This window comes from Mus musculus, chromosome 17 (assembly GCF_000001635.26).
Source record: "Mus musculus strain C57BL/6J chromosome 17, GRCm38.p6 C57BL/6J".
NCBI classification, from domain to species: Eukaryota; Metazoa; Chordata; class Mammalia; order Rodentia; family Muridae; genus Mus; species Mus musculus.
Window position 1 is genome coordinate 56,266,229 of NC_000083.6, and position 25,055 is coordinate 56,291,283.

Consider the following 25,055-nt stretch of genomic DNA (forward strand, 5'->3'; position numbering starts at 1 on the left):
GTCCAGCCCCAGGGCCTTTGCTTGAGCTGTGCTGTCCCTCACCACACACTCACACACAAAGTCCCCTTGCTTCCTTTACTGATGTCTCCTTTTACCCTTCTGCACCCCAGAACACCCATAGCTGAGAGCCCAGCACCCTCCCTCTCACCACTGCATCCCAGAAACCTGGACAGTCTCACACTGTTAGAGAACTTCATTTACATCCCCGCCCCCAGGGAACTGCAGAACTGTGATGCTGGGGTTTCACTTCAGGTTCGTCATGCACAGAAGAGCTCTGACAAGGTCTAACTCCGAGACTAAAATAACAAGTGGGCTGAGTGACTCATCCCCTCCTGCCACTTAGCCTAGAAAAGTCCAAAAATTTGCATGTTTATGGTCCTTGGAAGTCTGGCTTTTTGCATCATACTCTCTTCAGTTCTAATTAAAGCAATGTTGAGGGCCAGAATTCAGTGGTGGGCCTTAGTTTTCCCCATTTGTAAACCGAGTCCACATTTCACAGAGGCTTGTTTAGGGGTTGAGATGTGTGGGCACATTAAAATCTCAAGGATGGGACTAGTGATCAGTGAGGAAAGAGACTGCCTAGCCTGCATGAACCCCAATACTGCAAGGGCTGAATACTACCTAAACCCAGCACTTGGGAGGTGGAGGCAAGAGAAGGATCAGAAGTTCAAGGACATCTTTGCCCACACTTGAGTTCAGAGACAGCCTGCAGTAAAAGGGACACTGCTTCAAAAAACAATAAGCTGGGTGTGGTGGCACAGTCTTGTAATGCCAGCACTTAGGAGGCAGAGGCAGGTGGATCTTTGAGTTGGAGGCCAGCCTGGGCTACATAAAGAGTTTCAGAGCTATGAAAACTATTTCTCGCCAGGCAGTGGTGGTACACGCCTTTAATCCCAGCACTTGGGAGGCAGAGGCCAGCCTGGTCTACAAAGTGAGTTCCAGGACAGCAAGGACTATACAGAGAAACCCTGTCTCGAAAAACCAAAAAAAAAAAAAAAAAAAACAAACAAACAAAAAACCTATTTCTCTCTTTCTCCTTTCTTTTCTTTTCTTTTTTAAAGATTAATTTATTCTATTATATGTAAGTACACTGTAGCTGTCTTCAGACACTCCAGAAGAGAGTGACAGATCTCATTACTGATGGCTGTGAGCCACCATGTGGTTGCTGGGATTTGAACTCAGGACCTTCAGAAGAGCAGTCAGTGCTCTTAACCTCTGAGCCATCTCTCTAACCTGTTGTTTTTTCTTCTTTTCTTTTCTTTTTTTCCTTCCTTCCTTCTCCTTTCCCTTCTTTTCTTACCTTTCCTTTCTTCCTTCCTTCCTTTCTTTCCTTTTCCTTCCTTCCTTCCTTCCCCTCCCTTCCTCCCTTCCTTCCTTTCTTTCTCTTTCTTTCTTTCTTTCTTTCTTTCTTTCTTTCTTTCTTCCTTCCTTCCTTCCTTCCTTCCTTCCTTCCTTCCTTTCTTTCTTTCTTTCTTTCTTTCTTTCTTTCTTTCTTTCTTTCTTTCTTTCTTTCTTTCTTTCTTTTTCTTATAGGATTTATTTTCTTAGCCCTGGCTATCCTGGACTAGGTTGGCTCTGCCTCCCAAGTGCTGGAATTAAAGGTGTGTACCACCATGGCCCTGCTCATCCAGGACTATGTAGAGACATTTGTCTCAAAGAAAACCCAAATAAATGAAATAAAAAAATGAATGCATAGGGAGCTGGGTCGATGGCTCAGTGCTTAAGAACACTGAGTTCAGTTCCCAGCAACCATAACTGTCTAGAGCAGTGGTTTTCATCTTCCTAGTGCTGGGGCCTTTAATACAGTCCCTCATGTTGTGGTGACCCCGCAGCCATAAAATTATTGTTGCTACTTCATAGCTGCTTCTGTTATGAATTGTAGTGAAAATATAACTGATATGCAAGATATCTAATATATGACACACAAATACCCCAAAATAGTCTTGACCCACAGGTTGGGAACCACTGTTCTAATTAGAAGGCTATCAGAGTCCAAGTTGTTGAAGATATCTAAGATCTGGTTATATGGTTTCCATCCAGGAATAATTTTGCTTCCAGCAAGGAAAACCTGCAGAGACTACTGCTGTCCATTGGCAGAAACCCAGTATCTGATAGGTGATCCCGTGAAAACGTCAGCCAACCCCCAGAGAGGTCAGGACTCAGGTTGAAAACCACTGTTCTATAGTACTTACATGGGATCCGATGACCTCTTCTGATATACATACATACATAAACACACACACACACAACACACACATCTTTTTTAAGAACAGCACTTACTGCTCTTCTGATCCCAGCACCCACATCACAACAGCCTGTAACTCCAGCTCCAGGGGAACTGACACACTGTGTACTTACTAGGTGCACATAAACTCACACAGCCTCACACACATACCCATAAAAAAATAGTGAATATGCTTTTTTTTTTTTAAAGAATAAACCCGGGCTGGTGAGATGGCTCAATGGGTAGGAGCACCCGACTGCTCTTCTGAAGGTCCGGAGTTCAAATCCCAGCAACCACATGGTGGCTCACAACCATCCATAATGAGATCTGACTCTCTCTTCTGGAGTGTCTGAGGACAGCTACAGTGTACTTACATTTAATAAATAAATAAATCTTAAAAAAAAAAAAAGAATAAACCCAATAAATAAATTGAGAGTAGAATATGCAAAGTCACACAGCCTTGGCTTAACTTCACACGCTCATGCCCTGTTGTAGCAAAATCTGCTAGAATAATTGTGAAAAGAAAAAAAAAATGTATAAGGTCTGGCTTGTCTTGGGAGGAATCAGCATGAAGGAAGAGGACCAGCGGTCACAAATTGTCTTCTGACCTCCACAAATGCCCTGGGATGTGTGCACTACATAAGTAAATGCACAAAGCAGTCAAAACTGGCAGCAACTCCCCCCGTTTCTTTTTCTCCTCCTTTCCTGACATTAAAAGACTTACTCAGCCAGAGCTACACAGAGAAACCCTGTCTCGAAAAAAACAAACAAAAAAAGACTTCCTGAGGTATGGCTGCCGGTCCCCACCCCCAAAGACTACATTTCCTAGAGTTCCTTGCAAAAGAAAGTGCCGTAGCCTAAACTGACCAATGGGATGAGTATATTTACATAATTTCCGTTTCCTGCCTCTCAAGGACTGGGTCAGCCGACCTCCTTTTCTATTCCAGTCATGGCAGAGTTGTCGTATCCTGCTTGTTCCCTGAAGACGATAGAGTGTGGTGACGCTGGCTTATGACTCAGTTGTCAATAACTTTATTATAAAAACAGGACCCTCCCTATGTGCCCCGGGACCGCATCCTCCCCAGAGAGACCCTATGAACAGCATGTGTCACAGTGAATGAAGTTTACGAGGCTGCGCTGAGGGCACCTCAGAGGTGCCTCTGGCCCCATCATCCTCTGTCCACATAGAGGATTCAGATTGGAGTCCCACAGTCTGTTCAAATGGGGTTTCTGCATGTTTCCCAGGCCTGATTTATAGGTGTGGTCTTCCCTGCCTCTGGGGTCTCAAGCTGGGTCCAACTAATAGCCACTGTGGGAGCCCAAGCTAAGTCCTCTGGCTACTCTGGGGACCCAGGCGAGGTTCCCTTCCTCCACTATCATTTTAAGGACCCAGGTGAAGTCCAATCTTGTCACTCTAGCCATCTAGGTGGGGTCCAACCTGGTCACTCTGGAGTCTCAAGAAGGGGTTCGCCCTGATCAGTCAGAGGGCCCATACAGGGGTTCTCCGAACACTCAGTCTTGTCATCAGATGACTGGGCCCCTGTGTGGCCCCACATGTGATTGTTGACACCCAGCTGAACCATCTGGGCATGGTGAATAATGAGAGGCTGAGGTCCTGGAGTCTGTGGGGCTGGGGAGGAGGCTGATGGAAAGGATTGGGACTGTGGGGAAGAGACTGGAGGCAGTGGGAAGGATGGAGGCTGAGGGAAGGATGGAGGCTGAGGGAAGCATGGAGGCTGAGGGAAGGATGGAGGCTGTGGGGAATAGGGGAAAACTGGAGTACCACCCTGAGGATGAGAAGGTATTGGCTGTGGACATCCGGGCCAGCTGGGTGTTGGAGTCCCCAGTGACAAGTTCTTCCCAAAAGCCACCCCAAGTTTGTTCATCTCTGCTTGCCAGGCCCTATAGCTATGGACATAGGCTGTGTAGGCAGCAGATATGGCTGCCACGTTTTGCCGCTCTGCCTCCAGCTGTATGCTCTGCTCCTTGAGGGTTCTGGCCTCCTGCGCTTTCTTCCAGCGTACCCGCTGTGCCTGGAGCTTCTGTGTCTTGAAGGTGTTTGCCACCTTTCTGGCGAAGATTGGGGAGTGTTCATCCAGCCACACAATGCTGTGGAGCAGTCTGGTTGTATCTGGGCTGAGCTGGGCCTGAGAACACTCAAGTGGGAGGAGGGGGATCACACAGTCCTGCCTCCCAGACTGTGTAAGGCTGTTCATGAGAGCATGGTTGATTTGATGCAGGCTCAGGCTGCAATCAAAGCTAGCAGTCAGGAGCAGGATCGTGAACCCCGAGTGATCGATGGCATCTTGGAGACAGTGCAGCTCACCACGCCCGGGCACCTGAAATTCCTCACAGAAGGTGGCCCCGTCAGGTACCCCGAGGGTCTCCAGCTTCTCCCGAATACGTAGGGCCACCTGTTCATCAGCCCTGGCATGGATAACCACAAAGTTATAGAATTTCTGATCAGATGTTTCTGAGTGGTCCAAAACAGGGGATGTGGAGGTTGGAGGAGCAGGGTAGCTGCTCGGGGAGGAAGCAGAGGACAGAGGGGAAGGAGGCAGCTTAGGGGAGGCTTGGAGGGATGGTGGCTGGGCAGGAGGGCTGGATGACGTGGTGTTCTGCAGAGAATCATCTCCTACAGGAACCTGAGGTGACCTCTGACTTGTAATAGGCCACTGCTTTCCAACACTTTCTGTGGTGGACGTCAGGGGAGACCTGGAGTTTGTAGACAACTCTGTGCATTCAATGGGACAGTGGACACTTGTGTCTGGAGCAGCCAGGGCGTCAGGGAGGATGGGCGAAGCCTCCTCTGGAGACACCTCTGGAACGCTAATTTCGTGTGGTAACCCTAAGGAGACACTGGTCTCCACTGATGGAGGCCAGCTTATCTCCTCAGGTTCTTGGCAGCCTTCAGGGACAAGCTGAGGCTCCTGAGTGTCCAGCGGTGTGTTACATAGCTTGCTGGGCCCATGGGTTCCATGGTGTGAAGAGAGAAAGGCAAGAGTGGGTGACTGGCTGATCTCTAGGTGGCTGGCCAGTGAGGCAGTGCTGTTGGTGGAGTGTAACGTATGTCCCCAACTCCAGTCTGGTGTGTCAATGGGACGAGGCTGGCTTCTGGTCACTGCAGGGGATGCTGAAGGTGGCTGCAGGGAACCCTGATGAGAATGGAGTGGCTGGAAACCACTGGGGTCCCCCTTGATATCTGAACTGCACCGATCCCAGGCCTCATTCTGGAGTTGGCCCAGCTGGTGGTCACCCTGGGAGGCAAAGTCACGAAGGGCCACCTGGTAAGCCATGTCCCTTGTGGAGGCCGGACACAGGTTCTCCTCAGCCAGCAGGTGGTACAGGCGAGCCACCGTCCAGGACAAGTCTGGAGGCTCCTCAGGGCCCTCTGTGGTCTCCATGTCTGCCCACTGGTGGGCTACCAGCTGGGCTACTGTGTTCATCTTCAAGGACTCCAGAGAGACCCTGGCCTCCGTGTCCTGGCCCAGAGCCAGGAGTACCATGGCATGGAGAAGCTTTGACTCCTGGCTGCCTGAACACAGACTCCCCAGCTTGTGTTTCAGGTGGGTCAGCCTGTCCCTTTCCAAGGCACCTAGAATGCCAAAGGCACCACGGAGCGAAGGCCCTGGGTTATCCATGGATGGGGGAGAATGAAGCCTGGAGCCACAGAGGGTGGGGTGGGTGGAGACATGTTCCGAACCGACAGCCTCCCACACAGCCTCGTCCCCTGCTGCAAAGATGCTGGAGGGCGGCAGCACAGACCTGCAGGAGTAGGAGTTCATCATGACTTTCCAGACAAGATGCTGCACCCATTCAACCCCAACCCTGGGAGGCAGAGGCAAGGGTCCCGGGCCTGTCAAATCAGGAAGAGGGCTGAGTCCATGGGGTAGAGTGCTGTTGGCTGAGCACTCATGGAGCACCAAGTTCCATGCCCAGCGCTGCATCTACAAGGTGTGGTGATGAGTGACTGCTCTTAATGAGTGGGTGAGTGGATGTGGCATAAACTGGCATACCCTCAGGTGGACAGTCACTTATTCCCAGCTCCCTGTTCACAGCTGAGAAGACCGCAGAGCATCTGCCAATCCTCGGGACCCTGACACCTCTCCTGCCTCCATAGGCAGGCTGGAATGGGGGGTCACTGCCTGCTCCGCTCAGGCAGGGACAGATGTGGCTGCTATGACCAGAGAGCCCTGGCATAGAGTGCGTGAAGGCCAGGGAAGCATCTAGCAGCCTACAATGCCCCAGAGAAAATGCCCAAGGCAGAGGACCCTGGGCTAAACCAGAAGTGGACAGGTCAGTCAGCTAACCCACAGACTTTGCACACAGATGACCTAAAGCCTTCAAAGACCTGATTTTGAGCAGCAGAGGTGGGGCCGGGCTCAGTGCCAAATTCATGAGAGCCAGGTAGGCAGAGGGAAGGGCCTTACAACCGTTGGCAGAGCAACAGTCACAGGTGGGAGTGGTAACAGCTGATGGCAGACCAGGAATGAGAGAGAGAGCTGAGAGAGAGGGTGACCACCTTCTCTGTGGCTGCTGGGAAATGGGGGCAATCAGGTGTGGCTATGCAGGCAGAGGCAGTGATAGTGGAGACAAAAGAAACAGAAAAATATAACCCTGGGCCAGAGAAAAATGGGTAATGTTTGCAGCGGGTCAGTGCTGCAGAACTAAGCCGGAAAGGGTCAAGAACTCCAAGGACTAAGGCTTGTGTTTATAGATCCCAGGGACACAAAAATGGAGAAGCCTGAGTGAAGGGTGCAGCTCATATAAAGGCCCTGGAGCAGAGGACACACACAGCCCTAGCAACCAAGTCCCAGTCCTGACTTCCCCACCACACCAAAACTCTACCCATTTCTAGGACACTCTACTTCCATTCTCACGTCCAGCCTTCTCACCCCGCACTTGTGCAGTCCCCTCATAGGCTGACCAGTTCTCCCACACCTACTGTGTCTGGCCACTTCGGCAGGAGATGCTGCTGACCTCTGTCAGAGCAACAGGAAATGAGAACAACCGTGTAAGGTCATTTCAAGAAATAAAAGTGCCCTGGAGGAAATGAGCCTGAGACGGAACCCGGGGTGAAGGATGCCTCAGGGAGGGCACCACAGAGTTGATCGCCCCTGAAGGTGAGTTCTTCCGGAGAGCACTCAGTGCAAAGGCCCTGGGACACAGGGCTCAGCCCCATGTACAGCAAGAGGATCCTGGCAAGCTGCAGTAGTGAGGAGGCCGGAGCAGAGGGAGGCAGGGCAGGAATGGCCAGGGCGGCCAGGGCCTGGTGGGCTGCAGGGAGGTGGGAGCCCAGGAAAGCTGTGGGCAGGTCACAGGGAGGAAACTTTCATCTATGCTCATGGGAACCCTTTGTGTGCTGTGGAGAGGATGGACTGTGGGGTGAGGGGGCACCAGTCAGAGGATACAGCATCGTTTGTCCCTCTCTTCTCTCTGACCTTACTGCGCTGTGACTGAAATGCACTGTCCTACCTCAGGACCTTTGCACGGCTGTCCCTCAGACAGCAATAGCAACCATTTGGGAACAAAACCTCAGTGCAGTAGCCCACTGGCCTCCCCAGTGGGCAACTCTCTCAACACACCTGCTGGAGTCATCTCTCAACTCTTCACAACCTCACACTAACTAATGTCCTCCTACCTGACCAATCTGGGGACTCCACAGGGGCAGGGCTCTGATACAACTGTCTATAGTTCCTGTATCTAGAGTGCCTGACACACAGTAGGTGCACAATAACTGCTCCACGAGGGTCGACAAGATGGCTGGGTGGATAAGGGTGCTTGAGAGGCTTCCACGTCTGAAGATCTGAGTTCAGTTCCTGAGACCCATGTGGTGGAAGAACAAAATGAAATAAAAATAAACCGATGGGCCTGGTAGTGCACGCCATTAATCCCAGCACTTAGCAGTGGAGGAGGCAGGAGGATCTCAGAGTTGAGGCCTCCCTGGTCTACAGAGTGAGTTCCCAGGGCTACATAGTGAGAACAATAGGAACAGGACAGTGCCTGGTACACAGCCAGTGCCTAATAAGTGCACACTGAGGTGTGGAGCTGCAGTTGACTTGACAGAGCGCTTGTCTGTCATACATGAGGCCCTGCATTCAGCTCCCAGCCAGGAAAGAGGATAGCAGCAGAGAGAGGAGAGAAAGAGAGCAGACAGGAGAGAGAAATGTTTATTGACACACTGAGCAGTGAATAGACAAAACAGAGCAGGACACACAGTACTTGTGTTTTATTTGCTTTTTTTGTCGCTAAGACAGGATTGGGCCTTGCACTATGTAGCCCAGCATAACCTTACACTTCTGATCCTCCTGCCTCCACCATGTATGGGCAGCAGCTTCCTCTTGTCCAAGCTATATCTGAAAAGCTGAGACAGAGGATTTCTTTCTTTCTTCTTTCTTTTTTTTTTTTTTTTAAAGATTTATTTATTTATTATATGTAAGTACACTGTAGCTATCTTCAGATACTCCAGAAGAGGGAGTCAGATCTCGTTACGGATGGTTGTGAGCCACCATGTGGTTGCTGGGATTTGAACTCCGGACCTTTGGAAGAGCAGTCAGGTGCTCTTACCCACTGAGCCATCTCACCAGCCCTCTTTCTTCTTTCTTGTTTTGTTTTTGGGTTTTTTTTTTTGGGGGGGGGTTGGTTTTTCAAGACAGGGTTTCTCTGTGTAGCCCAGGCTGTCCTGCACCTCGCTCTGTAGACCAGGCTGGCCTCAAACTCCAGGCTGGTGAGATGGCTCAGCGGATAAGAGCACCAACTGCTCTTCCGAAGGTCGTGAGTTCAAATCCCAGCAACCATATGGTGACTCACAACCATCTGTAACAAGATTTGACTCCCTTTTCTGGAATGTCTGAAGACAGCTATAGTGTACTTATATATAATAAATAAATCTTTAAAAAAAACAAACTCAGAGATCCACCCTCTTCTGCCTCCTGAGTGCTGGGATCAAAGGTATGTACAACCACTGCCCAACAACAGGAGGATTCTTGAACCCAAGAGATCAGGGTCCACTTAGGTAAGTTCCAGGTCAGCCTGGTCAGCATAGTGATACACCCTGTCTTAAGATACAAATAACACAGCTGGGCGTGGTGGCGCACGCCTTTAATCCCAGTACTCAGGAGGCAGAGGCAGGTAGATTTCTGAGTTCAAGGCTAGCCTGGTCTACAAAGTGAGTTCCAGGACAGCCAGGGCTACACAGAGAAACCCTGCCTCAAAAACCAAAAAAAAAAAAAAAAAAAAAAAAAGATACAAATAACACAAATGACACAAAAATAAAGGTAGTTATTTTTAAGAGAGAGGGAAGAGGAAAGGGGAGAGTAAGGAGAGAGAGAGAAAGAAGGAGGGAAGGAGAAGGGGAGGGGGAGGGGAGAGTTAGGAAGAGGGAGGAGATGTGCTCAGTGGGTAAAGCACTCATCCAGCATGCCAGTCTGGCAATGGTGGCTCAGGCCTTTAATCCTAGCACTTGGGAGGCAGAGGCAGGTGGATTTCGAGTTCAAGGCCAGCCTGGTCTACAGAGTGAGTTCCAGGACAGCCAGGGCTACACAGAGAAACCCTGTCTCAAAAAAAAAAAAAAAAAAAAAAGCATCCAGCATGCCTAAGAGACTGTGTGATATCCCCAGAACAGCAGAAACCAGGATGGGTGGATGGTGAGTGGATGGGGTAAATAGGCCTCTTTCTTTCTTCCCTGGCCTTCTCTCCCTGGCAGAACTTAGTCTCTGGCACAGGGGGGCCCTCCTCCAGGCTCTGCTGACTGTCAGCTCTGGAACTCAGGGACTTTGTACTGCCAGGGTGACCTTGCATGTATCCAGGGGCCGGAAATAGTTGACTGTAGAAGGTGCAGCAAGCCAGTCCCCACAGGTAGTAGTAGATGGTGTCTGTGTTAGTCTGGGGCAGGAATTTTGACAGGGAACATTGAGGTAGAGAAAGCAGATCTGATCAGGAAATAGCGACAACGGGAGGGATTGAGGGTGGAGAGGGTTGAGGATTCGCTGTTGGGGCTGGAGAAGACCTGGGACTTAGAAGATCTAGCCATGGAGGTTGGGGGGGGGGGGGGGTAACTAGGAACTGAGCGAGCACCCAGGGTCACAGGGCTGGTTTGGGAGTTAGGAGTTGGATTGCGGATCTGAGTATCCATGGGAAAGAACTTGAGGAACCTGGCAGCCTGCAGGTGGCCGGCCCAGCATCTATTCCCGACCCTATGCCCGCCGGCCCGCCGTCCTGTTCCCTCTGCCTTCATCCTACCTGGCTGTAGGGGTCTTGAGCTGGTAGATCTCCCGGTCCCTGGTGGCTGCTGGAGGAGGAGGAGAGAGAAGGGAGGAGGGAGCGTTCGGTTCCGCCCCTTCCTCCCTTCCGGGTCTGGGGGGGGGGGTAGGGGGGGGATGAAGTCAGCGTGTAATCTTATCTAGCTGAGCCAAGCCCTGCCCTCCCGCCCAGTGTCCTGGCGCCACGTGGAACTAGGCAGGACTTGTACTTTGTGAGGCCAGAGCTGGGGAAAGGAAGAAGGAACCCTCCGCCCACAGAGAACTTTAAGCTGTTAGCCAAAGAGCTCAGCTAGTGACATACTCTGGGGATTCGCAAAGCACCATGTGGCTAAGTGCACTGGGAACCTGATGACTCACACTTGTCAGTCCAGCATCACACAGAAAACTAAAGCAGAGAGATTGCCCAGAGTTCCAAGGAAGCCTGACCCACAGAGTGAGACCTCCATCTCAAAAATAAGTTCATACAAGATAAGTAAACAGAAGTGCTGGAGGCCACAAGGTTTTATACAACTGTTAGGTTGTAAATATTTTTAATTCTTTACTTGATTTTACTTGGTGTTGTGTGTATGTATGTGCATGCAGGCATGTATGAATGTAGGTCAAAGAACCGCAAGTACCATTACTTGCTGAGCCGTCACAGAGACACAACACAAAGATTTGTCGGAGATTTCTGGGTATTTACTTTTGAGAAACGGTCTGTGTATGCATACTGGGACTTGGGGCTATCCTCCTAGCTCAGCTAGATGGTGAGATTACAGGCATACTTTAAAGCTTTATTTATTTATTTTACGTATGAGTACACTCTGGCTCTCTTCAGATACACCAGAAGAGGGCATCAGATCTCATTACAGTCGGTTGTGAGCCACATCTGATGGATGTGGTTGCTAGGGGTTGAACTCGGGGACCTCTGGAAGAGTAGCCAGTGCTCTTAGCCACTGAGCCATCTCTCCAGCCCTATGGCATGTTTTAAAACTGATAAAACTAAATTGTGAAAACAGAAAAGCAGCAGTTCCCAGAGGACTATGACTGGAAGATGAGGTGCACAAAGGAGAACCACCCCACCCTCTTGCTGGGGAGTCTAGGCAGGAGTATCTGCCTCATGCCACTGAACTCAATCTCTCCCAGACTCTGGACACTCATCTCCCCAAAGCAGGTAGCAGACGGACTTCTCCACATTTTCATGCTTACATATGCACACGTATTTGTGTAAGTTGGAGGTTGACATCAAGTGTTTGCTCTTGGTCACATCTTTAGGAGACAGTTTCCTGAGTCCAGCCATCTCAGAAACAAGTTCTATCTTGCTGGCAGGGTCAAGACTGAGTTCATGTTCCCAGGCCCCAGAATACAACTCCTATCCTGCTTCTTAGATCTTTCATGTTTGTCTGTTAGCCAGTGAAGGCTGTAAGGAAGGAAGATGCTGTTCTCCAGTTATCCAAACTAAAGCACACAAGTCGTTAGTGTGTCCCTGCCTTGATTTAACTGACTACTGCGGCTCACCCACTCCTTTGGTCCTTCACCACACTAGATTCCAGGTCAGAGTCCAGGAGGGGACTAGGCTGTAAAAGCTGACTCAAGGACCCTGAAACCAGGTGACCCAGATAAGACCTAGTCACCAGTGTTAAGTCCTTGTTTAACCCTTTGTGTCAAGATATGATTGGTCAGTACCCAGGTCCCCTTCGCTTTGTGTTCCCATCCTATAAAAAGCGTCGTGCAGTCTCTCATCAGGGTTCAGATCCCCAACTGGCCACCTCCCTGCCAGTGCAGAAAATAAAGCTTTTATTTTTTAAGCTTCTGTCTCTGAAGTAAGTTTTCTCAGTTTCTACCGCAAACCAAACAACTCCAAGCACTTTACCACAGCAGGCAGCTCTCCTGCCCCGAGTTTTGCTGTTTTGAAACATAGTCTCAAAGTAGCCCAGGTTAGTTTCAAACTTACTAGGTAGTCAAGGATGACCCTGAACTCCAGATCTTCTTGTCCCCACCTTCCCTGAGATCAAGGGGAACAGACTGTGGGCATATTTGGCAGGCTCAGCTTGTCACACTGACCCTTCTCCATACATCACAGAGACGGAGGGAAAATAGGCAGCAGGCCCTTCCTGCTGTCCCCACAGGGTCACAAGTGATCACGTCCAACATTCAAAGTGGGAAGACTCGCACTGTGCATAGAGTAGAGACAGAAGGAAGAAGGTCTCTAGGGATGTCAGGGCAGCTCAGCTCCTAGGAAGGCAACACACATATACACCATCCACTTGGCCTCTGATGCATATAAAATTTATTAAGGCAATACTGAGCCCCAGGATTTGAGGAACAGTGTACTCGGCCCTCACTTTCTCATCTGAAACAATTGCAACATCCCAGCTGTCTATCCTGTCACAGTTGCTGGGTTCTTGGGCCAGGTATCAGGGTCTGTTAGAAAAGCTCTTGCTAGCCGGCCTTTAATCCCAGCACTCAGGAGGCAGAGGCAGGTGGATTTCTGAGTTCAAGGCCAGCCTGGTCTACAAAGTGAGTTCCAGGACAGCCAGGGGCTATACAGAGAAACCCTGTCTCAGGAAAAAAAAAAAAAAAACAAACAAGAAAAGCTCTTGCTATTGTGGGCCATGATGTAGAAAAGAAACCCGGAGTGAAAAATCATTATGCCTTTTTTTACTTCAAGACAAGGTCTAATGTAGCTTAGACTATCACTGAATTTGTGATGTGGCAGCCGGGCTTTGAACCTGTGACCCTCTTGCCTCTATACCACAGTGCTGACACAGGATGACAGACTAGTGCTATCACTATTCATTACCCTCATTCCTCATTTTTTTTTTTTTTTTTTTTTTAGGAAAAAAACATTTTTTTTTTCTAGAATGTTCTGGATCTTTTTACCCCTGGAACATTCTAGAAAAAAAATTGCTTTAAAAGACTGATGGGAATAGGTTAAACACATGTCTCATTCAGACTCAGTAGGGGAGGACCTGTTGTGCAATTGGACTGTTGGGAAAAGCAGTCAAGCCAGATAGATGTTGGCCCTGAACCTTCTCCCTACTTCCCTTCAGGGGTTTTCTCTGTGATTCCAGGAGCGAAGGGGCCCACCAGCCACATGGCTGGAGTGTTCTGGGCCACGTACTCCACAGTGTTGTCTAGGGCCTCCCGGGCTCTGGCTATGCGCTCCCGAGTTTGGGCAAGAACGCCGGCTGAGAGGTCCTGGAAGGAGTGAATGCCGGAGAAGGTGGCCTGAAGGTCGTTCACCTGGCTGCGGGCCTGCTGTGCCTGCTCCCTGACGTGGCTGGGCAAGCCCTGGATGCTGGCCCCCAGGGCCACACACATGCTCTGCAGCTGCTGGGTGATGTCCCTGAACATGCTGAGTGCCCGGGCCTCCACCTGCTGGAAGGGGGAGATTGGGGTGGGGTCAGGGTATTGAGGGCCAGTAGGGTGCAGAGCCCTGCTTGGAGGACAGGAATTTGGCTCCCTGAGTTTGAAACTAGAAGACAGACTCCCATAACCTTTTCAGAATAGTTAAGGTTTACAGAGAGACACTGGAAGATGCCTGGAATCTAGACTTATCAGAGATGAAAGCCACTGGGGCTGGGCAGGGAAATCAAAAGCCAAACAGCAAAAGTTAAAAACAAACCCCCCACCAAAATCAAAAAATTATAAACCCCAAATCAAACCACAATATGGGCACTATGAGGCCAGATATGGTACCGGGCTCACAGCTGTTATCTTAAAGCCAAGCCAACTCGCGAGGCAGAGGCAGGCGGATTTCTGAGTTCGAGGCCAGCCTGGTCTACAAAGTGAGTTCTAGGACAGCCAGGGATATACAGAGAAACCCTGTCTCGAAAAACCAAAAAAAAAAAAAAAAAAAAAAAGCCAAGCCAAAACCACCACCTTACCCCAGTAATACTAATAAAAATGCAAAAATTAAAAACCAAAGCCAAAACAAAATAGAATTCTGTCATGGTTTCTGTGGTTGCCCTGGGGACAGGAAGCATGAGTTATGCTGAACAGGGCATGGACACTCATATGGGGATCCCGGGGGCCCCAGCAGGTACCTCTGGCTTAGCTGGGTCCTTTTCAGCATCCTGTGGGGTCTTCTGGTTCCAGCTGAGCCACATCTGGTGCAGCTTCTCCTGCCCCTCCCCCAGCCTCTGGTCCACACCCTGTTTCACGGATTCCATCTACAGCACAGAGAAAGGGGCCCTATTAGAGGGAGAACATATCCCAGACACTGGGTTCCAGCCGGGACAATGCAGGGATGGGGGGCTCTTCATTTTCATTGTTTTTTCTTTTCTGGCTAGCCTGGAATTCACTATGTAGACCAGGCTGGTCTCTGCCTGAATGAGAGGCATACACCAAGGAGACACACACTTTTATTTTTCTCCTTGGGCAGTGCTGAGGTTAGACCCTGCTCCACTGCCCACCACATCGACTTCACATGAATAAGGTGGAATACTATGCATGTGTCTTAGCTGCTCTCACTGGCCTAGTGACCCAGCAGCGACCAGCACCCCTATCCAGCCGGGTAGAGAAAAAGGCCTTACATACTCAGGAACTTTGTTACACAGCCTGAGCTGACTGATACACTAAGGTGTAGAGGAAGCCAGCCCAGGGGAACCAGCCCAGCCCACCTGCCACTGGGTGAGATCTCAGCTCACTTAAGAGCTGAGCTGCAAGAAGGAGGCCCCAGCCACGGCCACACCCACACGGGGAGGCTCACCAGGCCGAGCACACTTGTTAGCTGCTGCAGCGTCTCCTGTGCCTTCTGCCTGGCATTCTGCAGCTTGCCGAGGGAGTGTTCATAGGCGTGATTGCGCAGCCTCTCAGAGAGAGAGCCCAACCGGACAAAGTAGTTCTGCTCCTGTCGCTGCTGCTGCAGTGAGGCCATGTCCGAGTCCTCCGGGGGTGTGGCAATCAGAGCTGCAGGGACAGAGGGAGAGATTGCTCACATTACCCACGCCACACAACGCCACGCGCCAGGCAGTTAGGAAGTTGAGGCAAGGCAGGAGGATTGCAAGTCTCTGGCAACCTAAGCTACTGGAGACCCTGTCACGGAAAAAAATGCAAAAAAGAGGGCTGATGGTATGGCTCAGTAGTAGAGCGGCTATCTGGAAGCTGGTTCATTCTCGGGTCTACAGAACTAGAAAACAAAGATGGGCCCGCAAAATGGCTGAGCAGACCAAGGTACTTGCTGCCAAGCTTCATGACCCAAGTTCAACCCGTGGATCCCATGGTAGGAGAGAACCAACTACCAAAAGTTGTGTTCTGGCTGCTCTGTGTGTACCTAGCACAAGCATACATACCTCATATCATTAAAATGAAATAGATTTTAAAATATTGAAAAGCAGCTGGGCAGTGGTGGCTCACGCCTTTAACCCCAGCACTTGGGAGGCAGAGGCAGGTGGATTTCTGAGTTTGAGGCCAGCCTGGGCTACAAAGTGAGTTCCAGGTCAGCCAGGGCTACAGAGAAACCCGGTCTTGAAAAAGACTATATATATATATATATATATGCACACACACATACACACACACACACACACACACATATATATACATATATGTATATATATTTGGTCTTTATACACACACACACACACACACACACACACATATATATGTATGTATATATATTGAAAAGCAGGTGGTGGAGACTGGAGGATAAACTCCTAGAGCCACCAGATAGCCTAGCCACATCAGAGTCCTCCTAAGTCACTGATGTGCTGTTTCAAAAAGCAGGGGTCTCAGAGGCAGGCAAATTTCTGAGTTCGAGGCCAGCCTGGTCTACAGAGTGAGTTCCAGGTCACAGCCAGGGATATACAGAGAAACCCTGTCTTGAAAAACCAAAAAAACAAAAAAAAAAAGCAGGGGTCAGACTGGCTGGGACACAGAAACACAGCTGTGGAGCTGTGGCCTCTGCACCACCATCAGTTGAGAGGCCGCTGAGACGTTCAGAGACAAAAAAAAAAAAATCAAATCCTAGGACTTTTTGTTTGGTTTGGTTTTTGAGACAGGGTCTCACTATGTAACACAGGTTGGATTCAAACTCATAGACATCCGCCTGCCTCTGTCTCCTGATACTGGGATTAAAGGTGTGTGCCATCATGCCTGGTAAAATTCTGTATTTTGAAGGAAAAGAAAAAAATCCATCCCCTTCTCACTTCTCTATGGTACATTTTTGGGCCAGCTGGTGTGTGGCCGTTCTCCTGGAAGCTGGGACCGCATCTGGGAAAGTGAAAGGGGCTTTGTGCTCCAAGCCAAAGCAAAGACAGCAATCCATGGACAGAGAGTTGGCAGGACACCGAGAGGAACAGGCAGGCAGCTCAATTGGCCTGAACTGAAATGGGAAGGAGGGGGGGCTAGCCTCCAACTTCCGCTCCCCCTGCATCCACCTCCTGAGTGCCAGGTGACTGGTACACACCACACATGGCTGCTGTGCTAGGGACAGAACCCAGGACCTGGTGTGTGCTAAGTGACCACTTTATCCACTGAACCATAGCCCCAGCCTGAAGCTTGATTGTGTTGTGAGACAAGGTCTTCCTATGTAGCCTAGGTTGGCCTAGAACTTCTCATCTTCTCGCCTCGCCCCTTCCTTCCTGGGATGATAGGCACAGGCCACCTTGCTTGGGTTTCAAAGCTAGGTCCCACATGGCTCTGCTATTCTCTATCGAGAAGCCACCTGGGTCCTATAGGACAGCCAGGGATGCCTCTAGGAGGGCAGTGGTTAAAACCAAGGCTGCTCAGATGAGAGCCACCCCCACAGAGCCTTGGTTCCTCTTTATGCATGTCCCCCGCCCCGCTTTTGGAGCACCTTCCCACTTTCTCACTGTACACCCCACCCTCTCCCAGGCTGGTAGCGTCTCCTGCCATCTGTGGGGGAGCTGCAGAGGTGCAGCAGCCAGCTCTGTCCCTGCAGAGAGTCACTGCAGGAGTGGGTGTTTTGCCACACTGAAGCTGTAGCGCTGCATGCTCACGGCCAACCATGAGGAATCGAGACCTCTATAGAAGTTGGCATACCGGGCTGGTGAGATGGCTCAGTGGTTAAGAGCACCGACTGCTCTTCCGAAGGTCCTGAGTTCAAATCCCAGCAACCACATGGTGGCTCACAACCATCTGTAACGAAATCTGATGTCCTCTTCTGGAGTATCTGAGGACAGCTACAGTGTACTTACATATAATAAATAAATAAATCTTTAAAAAAAAAAAAAAAGAAGTTGGCATACCACTTGAGAGGTGGCTAGGCGGTTAAAGGTACTCATTGCAAAGCCTGACTGAGTTTGATCTCTAGGACCTATGAGGTGGATGGAAAGATTCCACCAAAGGACTTGGAAGGCTGTGGGCAGAGGAGGGAGCCCTCTCAGGGACAGCTGTGGGGAATACCAAGCATACGCACTGAGGCAGGAGGTGAGCCAGGCTGGAGGCCAGAGGGCCCAGGGTAAGGATACTCACCTAGCTCCGCCTCTGTCAGGGGCAGGCGATTGTCTGCCCAGGCCTCTGATTTCACAAGCACTCTGTCCACTCCGCTAATCACCATCTGTCCCACACGTGAGCCCATGACTGATTGGACACCGCTGGTCATTGCTGACTTGGTCTTGTCCACGCTGTTCTGCACAGCCCCGAGGGTCACATCCACCGCTCCTGTGACCCGGGTGGCCACTGTTTCCTTCGCACTAGACACTGAGCTAGATACCATTTCTTGAGCCCCAGACACTGTAGATGACACCAGTTCCTTAGTATCCGCCAAAACCTGCAGGAGGGGACAAATCGGCATCCTTCCACACCAGGATACCCAACTCAGACAGACCATGGGGGTCACCCTAGCCTTGTGTGGGTAAGAAGACTTCATAGCTAGGATTATGGTGCCTTTAACCCCAGCACTGCATAGCAGCCTGGACTACATAGCAAGTTCCAGGACAGCCATCACTCAACCTGTCTGTGTTTTTGGTATTTATTTTAAAGGTGTTCCTGGATAAGTCTGTGTCCTACCCAGTTAGCTAAAAAATTTTAAAAAGACATTTTGTTTAAGTTTATACAACTATATAGGTGTATGTTGTGTGCGCAGGTGCCCTCAGAGGCCAGCTGGAGTTACAGGCAGTGAGCTACCTAAAGAGGGTGATGGGAACAGAACTCAGGTCCTATGGAAGAAGAGCAAACAGCCTTGACCACTGAACCATTTCGCCAGCCTCTAATTGATTAATTAGATAGTTAAGTAAATAATTTAAACTTCTTATGTGCCACAGCACATGTGTGAAGCTCAGAGGACAACTTGTGGGAGTCGATTTTCTCCTGCTTTGTGGGTCCTGGGGATTGAGCTCTGGTCCTCAGGCTTGGCTGCAGTCGCCTGTACTCACTGAGCTATCTTGGCCCCAGTTATTCTGGACATAGGGGCTTATGTATCCCAGGCTAGCTCCAAACCTAAACTCACTATGTAGCTGCAGTCTATGTAATAGCCCAGGTTCAAATGCCAGGGTGGTCACACCCTGGTCCCATGTGGCTTGGGTAAAGAGACCTTCCCAACTCCCAGGCCCAGAGCCTCTGTATAGGCGCTACCTCACGAGTCTAGAGAACCTGACCCTGAACTTCTATAATGTGAGTACCACTGTGAAGACACTTTAAAGCAGGTCTGTGCTAGGAGAGGGAAAGAGCTGCTGGGAGGCCTCCAGTTGCCTCAGGCCTCAGGTCATCCAGATGCCATCAAACCCAGAATGTCCTCTTGTCCAGGCATTGAAACTGTTCCTGGGCATGGTATACAGAAGTATAGGATAGGGGCCTAGCCCACAAGAACATGAAAAGAAAGTGTGCTCCCATAGCAAAGTAGCCACCCAGCCTTTGATTCAGAGACCAGATAGGATGGAGTCTAGGTGGAGCCCCTGCCTAGAATCCCTCAGAGAGAGGCTGGGGGCTTGGTCAGGGGTGGAGCTCCTGCACAGAGTCCCCAGTGAGGGACTAGGTATGACCAGAATTGGAATTCTGCCTAGAATTCCTCAGTCAGGAGCTGGGGGTGTGATCAGGGGTGGAGCCCCCCAAATGAGAGGCTGGGGCGTGGTCAGCATTCAAGCCACCTGGGCTATTTCAGTAAGACCCTGTCAAGAAAATACCCTACTGGCTGTCCAGTTATACACTGGGTTTGGTGGATGGAGGTTCTACAGATCGGAGAGCTGAGTTTCTGGAACAGCGCATGTAAAAGTCATGGGGCAGATCTCACGTATGCATCTGTTGTCTCTGCAATCCGTCTTCTTGGGTTTAGGTTCCCTTCCAAAGGCCGTGTCTAAGGGTGTGGACCACAATCTAAACTCTGCTTAGTAGTCGAGGGGCCAGACCCAGATGACAGCCCCAGTGTGCCTTTTGCTCTGGGTTCGGTGGGATCCAGAGGGCATTCTTGACTGAATGTGGCCAACCTTAAAGACCTTCTTGCCCAGTAGAGGTGAGGACGGTGAGAACTGTCACATGTGCCCTGTGCTGTGCACGCAGCAGGACTTGGCAGGTCCAGACACGGCCTCAAGATGGAATCAACTGACTTAGCACTGACCTTCTCAGTCGGCTGCTGGAGGATGGGCAGGCTTTCCTGCAGTCTGTCCAGCCCTCGGTGTGCATACTCACTGGCCGTCGCAACTGTGGGGAGAAAACACACATTCACGGTAAATGCCCTCAATGGTGGGCAGAGACGCCCAGGACTGGTTTCGGGGAATTGGAGATCAGAAGTGGGGGTGATTCCTTCCAAATGAGAGGCATTCTCCCTCCACACCTTGGGGTCCTCAACTCACTCTGGGGCTCCAGCTTGGACAGGATGGGCTGTGCTGTGCTGACAGCGGCCGTGGTGAGGGTCTTGACGCCTTTCTCAGCCACATCGCACACAGTCCTGACGTGGGGGTAGTTCTCCTTGGTGGAGGTGTAGGCGGCGCTCACCATCCCATACGTGGAACTGATAAGAGGCAGGCCGGCAACACGATCCACCACGCTGGGCTGTGAAGGGCAGGGGACCAGGTGAGAAGCTCAGGGTGCCTACCGGTATGCTCTCATTTTTGTGTGTGTGGGGGGGGATAGATCAGCTGGGCTACACCACTCCTGGGACCAACAATTGCACAAAGCAGGAAGCTGAAGGTTCCAGCACGGGGTTGACCACCCAGTGAGGTGTCAGGAAGTGCAGTGACTGAGAAATCCCATTTTTTTGGTTTCCTCTTGTATTTTTGAGAATGGGTCTCACTGTGTAGACCATGCTGGCCTGGAACTCACAGAGATTTGCCTACCTCTGCAGCTACATCATGCTTGTCTGAAGAACTGCATTTTTGTTAAAGCACTAGCCAACCACATAACAGGCCCTTGGTTCCATTCCCAACCCTAGAAACCGAGGAAAATGGCGCATGACGTCATCCAGCACAGGCTGTGACCCTCAAGGGTTCTAGGATGACTTTGATGTCCTGGGCTACACAATGAATTGGAATTCAGCCTGAGCTAAATGACACTGTCTCAGAGAGACAGGGGGGAGAGAGAGAGAGAGAGAGACAGAGAGCTGAGGGGGAGAGAAAAAGAATGATAGAGAAAGTGCACGTGAGCACTCATTCCAGCACTCAGGAGGTATAGGCTGGAGGATCAGGGGTTTAAAGCCATCCTCAGCCACCTAGTGGGTCTGAGGCTAGCCTGGGCTACATGAGACCCTGTATTGAAAGCAAAGAAAAAATGAAGGGCTGGATCTAAGAGTTTAATCTCCAGCATTCAGACGACAGACATAGGGGATCTCTGTGAGTTCCATACTAGCCTAGACTACATACCAAGACTTTGTCTCAAAATTTAAAAAAAAGGCCGGGCGTGGTGGCACATGCCTTTAACCCCAGCACTCGGGAGGCAGATGCAGGCGGATTTCTGAGTTTGAGGCCAGCCTGGTCTACAAAATGAGCTCCAGGACAGCCAGGGCTATACAGAGAAACCCTGTCTCGAAAAACCAAAAAAAAAAAAATAAAAAAATAAAAAAAAAAAGAAAAGAAAAGAGAGAGGAAAGAAGAAAGGAGGGAGGGAGACCCCCTAACTCCCCTCCTAGCTAGCCCCTTCCAGACCCCAGCAGGCTGCCACAGAACTCAGGAGCCCAGGGCTCCCTGAAGCTCAGGCCCCTCACCTGCACAACAGGTTCCTCCATAGCAGCTTGAGCTTCGGCAGGCGCATCTGTACCATTGCTAGACATGGTCTCAGCAGCAGTTGCTGTGGGCAGAAGACAGTCAAGTGACAACCAGCCCTACCCCTCTCTCCAGGGAAAGCCAGGAACACAGGAAGCAGCACAGTTGATCTGTGAACCTTCAGCCCTCTCAGGGCCCCGTCAGCAAGGTCCAAGGTGGGGCCTAGCTCACCCTAGCTCCGCCCCAACTGCTGACTGACCCTGTGGTGCTGGAGAAGTGCCAACCCAGTTCCTCAGGCACACTCAACAAAGCTGCACTTCTGGCCACACCCCAGCCCCCTTACTGGGGGGTTCTAGGTAGGAATCCACCCCTAGCCACACCCCTCAGCCCCTAATGGGGTAGGGGGGATTCTAGGCAGGGGCTCCATTCCTAATTATGCCTTTAGAACCCCTAACTCTGGGTGGTTGTGACAGGGTCCTAGGCCACATCCATCCGGCAGACATGTCCCTTTAAAGCTCACTTCTGCCATTCATTAAGGTCAGGTCCTATACCTCTCTCAAGGGTACTGTTTCCTCACAGTCTTCTTCCATGTGACCAGACAGTTGACACTGTTCCCACAGCTGTGCCCATTTGTGGGTCTCAACATGACAATAGTCCCAGCAGAAGGGGACTTAGAAACAAAAACAAACTAACAAATGTCCCTGTGTGTTCAAGTCTAACAAATGCCCCTGTGTGTTCAAGACAGAGACCTCTTGCAAGCCAAGAAGTTCAGAGGCAAATGTCTGAAACATCCAAGATTCTCTTTCTCTCTCCTTAAAGAGTATGTTGGGAGTTAGGAGGTACAAAGCAAGTATTGCTCTCTCAGAGGATCTGAGTTTGATTCCCAGCACCCATAGCACGGGATTCACAACTACCTGTAACTCAAGGTCAAGGACACGTGATCTCTACAGGCACCACATCCACACGGGCATACACACAACTCAAAATAAGATAAGCCAGGTGTGCGCCTTTAATCCCAGCACTTGGGAGTTGGAGCAGGAGGGTCTCTGTGAGTCCCAGGCCAACCTGGTCTACAGAGTGAGACCCAGTTACAACAAAACATAAAGCAAAAATAAACAAATATAATACATCTTATAAAGATCTACATTTTAGTTTTGCTTATGTGCATGCAGTGGCCACAGAGTTCAGGAGAGTCAGACCCCTGCAGCTGGAGTTAGGTTACATAAGGAGCCTGAAGCTGGTGCTAAGAACTGAGCCTCGGTCCTTTGAGGGAACAGGAAGTGCTCTTAACTACTGAATCATCACTTGCAGCCGGAGTCTGCTTGTCTTTACATAGAATGTTAGAAGATCAGGAAGCTTAATGGACTAAGGACAGAGTTCAGACAGAGGTAGAAGCCTGGCGTCTGAATTTTAGGACAGGTAGGTGATATCATTTGTTTAAAAACCAGTTAAAAACTGGGGCTGGGCCTTCCAGATGCCCCAGAACAACAAACACCAAGTGTGATGGCACATGCCTGTCACCCCAGCACTTGAGGAAGGTTAGAAATCAAAGCCATCTTCCACTACCCAGTGTGTGAATTCTAGGCCAGCCTGGGCTTTATGAGATTGCTTGGCGTTGTCTGCAGAATGCTCAAATCGGCAGCTAAACCACAGTGGGTGCTCAATAAACTAGTCTGGCAAACCGCAGCAGTTAGGTTTGCGATAAAGATTTCCCAACACGGGAGTCAGGTGATGCTGGTCATGCCTTCCTGTCATCGGTAAGGTGGGTGGCAAAGCCTGAGGAGTCAGACACCCCTGGAGCTCCCCTTCCTAAGCAATGGTGGCCGCTGGAGAAAAACAAGGGCTTTTTGCTCTTTTTGAGCACTTGTGGCAGCTAATCTCTCTACACCCGGCTCCAGCTGCCTGAAACTGACCCTCCCCCACACACTCCGCCCACCAGATTACTTTCTCTGCAAAGAAAGCCAGAAAAGCCCCCAGGGTCAAAAAACCAGCATGTAGCCAAGGCTTAGAAGTGGTTAAGGGAGTCTTTCGGCCTGGTTTGGTGACAATGCTGTCATCCCAGCATTTTTGGTGGAGGCAAATTCCAAGGCACCCTAAGTTTAGCGTAGGGCCATTTCCAAAAACAATTAACAAGACAGAAACAAAACATTAAATTTGAGAGATTCCAACAGAGGGAGGCACCATGCTCGGCTGGGGGTCACAGCTTCCTGTGGAACAGGCCTGGCTTTATGTAGGATCCAGGGCCTGGGGCTAGTTAGTGCACGGCAGGTGAAGCTATTTGTGACTGTGCCTGCGGGGTTGTTTGTTCTTGGGGACAGGAGACTCAGAATCACGGGGAAGAGGGAGGAGCCGCAGCCCAGGACACACGGGACTCGCATTTGAACACAACTCTAATTCTGGGGACCCAGGACAGTGGAATCCACCTTTTTGGACGCTCAGGGACTCCGTCACTGACGAGGACGCTAAGGTCCTAGGGTGGCCAGGCCAAGAGTTGGAAGCGCTGCAGAAGTTGGGTCCTTGGGTAAAAGTTAGTCTCTAGAAGTAGGGTTTCCTAGCGTGCAGGGATTTTTGGGATACCGGAGTCCTCCCAGGAAGCCTCGTTTCTCCCTCCTCTCTAAGGGCGCCTCAAGATCGATCCTGCCCCTTGCCCCCCAGCTCTCACCAAAGTCCTCAGGTCGTCCAAGCGAGGAAACCTCCCCTACCAAGTCCAGCTTGGATCTACCGGGTGGGGCGGGGCGGCCTTGTGCATCCCCCGTGGAGGGAGGGGCCTTGGAGTGACAGGACAGAGGGCCAATCAGAGGTCCCTATGGCGTAGTTCCGCCCACCCTTCTAAGGCGACCCAGCCCAGGTTGCTTGCATTAGTTGAGTCCCAGAAAGACTTGGAGTCCTGATCCTAGATGGAGGGGAGAGGGGAGTGCCATTCTGGGGTCCTTGAATCCTCCCATGTTTCCAGAGACCTTAGAGAGGCTTCCAGATCCAAGGACTGATTGAGTGACATTTTTAGAAGCCCATCGGACCCAGGGAAATCAATGCCAGGAGGTTACACACCCTGAACCTCAGCCCTGATTGGGTCCTAAAGGAAAAGTTGCTGTCATCCAGATTGAGGTTCTTGTTGTCCCAAGTCCTCTGGACGAGGGCACTGAGGCCCTGATATGGCCAGCCATGCGCAGTATCCAGCTTTCTGCTCCTGGACCCCTGGATCAATCCTTTCCTGAAGACAGACACCTCCTGGACTTTTTTTTTTTTCTCATCCCTAAATCTTCTTTCTCCCCTTGGCCTGTAAGCCAAGTGTTAACCTCAGACGGCTGCAGGAGCTAAGAAAGAAGGGAATGTATTTTTGTTGAGGGTGTGACTACGTGTGCAGTTGTGAAAATGTGCACGGGCATTTGCAACTGCGCATGCACGGATGTGAGCCAGGCCTGGAGAGGACCCACCCTTACTGAGTTACCTCAGATCTTTCCAGACTTCCGCCCGGCCCCTCCTTTTTTTTTC

The 25,055-nt window shown here is 50.6% G+C and overlaps 2 protein-coding genes across 2 annotated transcripts; both read right to left on the reverse strand.

Moving 5' to 3' along the window:
- Positions 1 to 3,233: 3,233 nt before the first annotated feature.
- On the reverse strand, positions 3,234 to 10,539 carry Ticam1 (toll-like receptor adaptor molecule 1). Its single transcript, NM_174989.5, has 2 exons — positions 10,466 to 10,539; positions 3,234 to 5,989 (listed from the first exon to the last, which is right to left on the reverse strand). The coding sequence occupies exon 2, from the start codon at positions 5,863 to 5,865 to the stop codon at positions 3,667 to 3,669; it is 2,199 nt and encodes a 732-aa protein (NP_778154.1). The 5' UTR covers positions 5,866 to 5,989; positions 10,466 to 10,539; the 3' UTR covers positions 3,234 to 3,666.
- Positions 10,540 to 12,733: 2,194 nt separating this feature from the next.
- On the reverse strand, positions 12,734 to 24,283 carry Plin3 (perilipin 3). Its single transcript, NM_025836.3, has 8 exons — positions 24,226 to 24,283; positions 21,566 to 21,648; positions 20,220 to 20,418; positions 19,985 to 20,067; positions 17,905 to 18,202; positions 15,179 to 15,378; positions 14,514 to 14,639; positions 12,734 to 13,845 (listed from the first exon to the last, which is right to left on the reverse strand). Exons 2-8 carry the CDS (start codon positions 21,629 to 21,631, stop codon positions 13,504 to 13,506), a joined length of 1,314 nt encoding a protein of 437 aa, NP_080112.1. The 5' UTR covers positions 21,632 to 21,648; positions 24,226 to 24,283; the 3' UTR covers positions 12,734 to 13,503.
- Positions 24,284 to 25,055: the final 772 nt, after the last annotated feature.

What these genes read in the sequence shown, in the direction of transcription:
- Ticam1 (NM_174989.5), bottom strand. Translation starts at nt 5,865, where the DNA reads ATGGATAACCCAGGGCCTTCGCTCCGTGGTGCCTTTGGCATTCTAGGT.
- Plin3 (NM_025836.3), bottom strand. Translation starts at nt 21,631, where the DNA reads ATGTCTAGCAATGGTACAGATGCGCCTGCCGAAGCTCAAGCTGCTATG. An exon ending in TCCAGCAGCCGACTGAGAAG is followed by an intron (nt 18,203 to 19,984) that starts GTCAGTGCTAAG and finishes CCCCTCCTGCAG; the next exon opens with GTTTTGGCGGATACTAAGGA. An exon ending in CCTGACAGAGGCGGAGCTAG is followed by an intron (nt 15,379 to 17,904) that starts GTGAGTATCCTT and finishes CTGTCCCTGCAG; the next exon opens with CTCTGATTGCCACACCCCCG.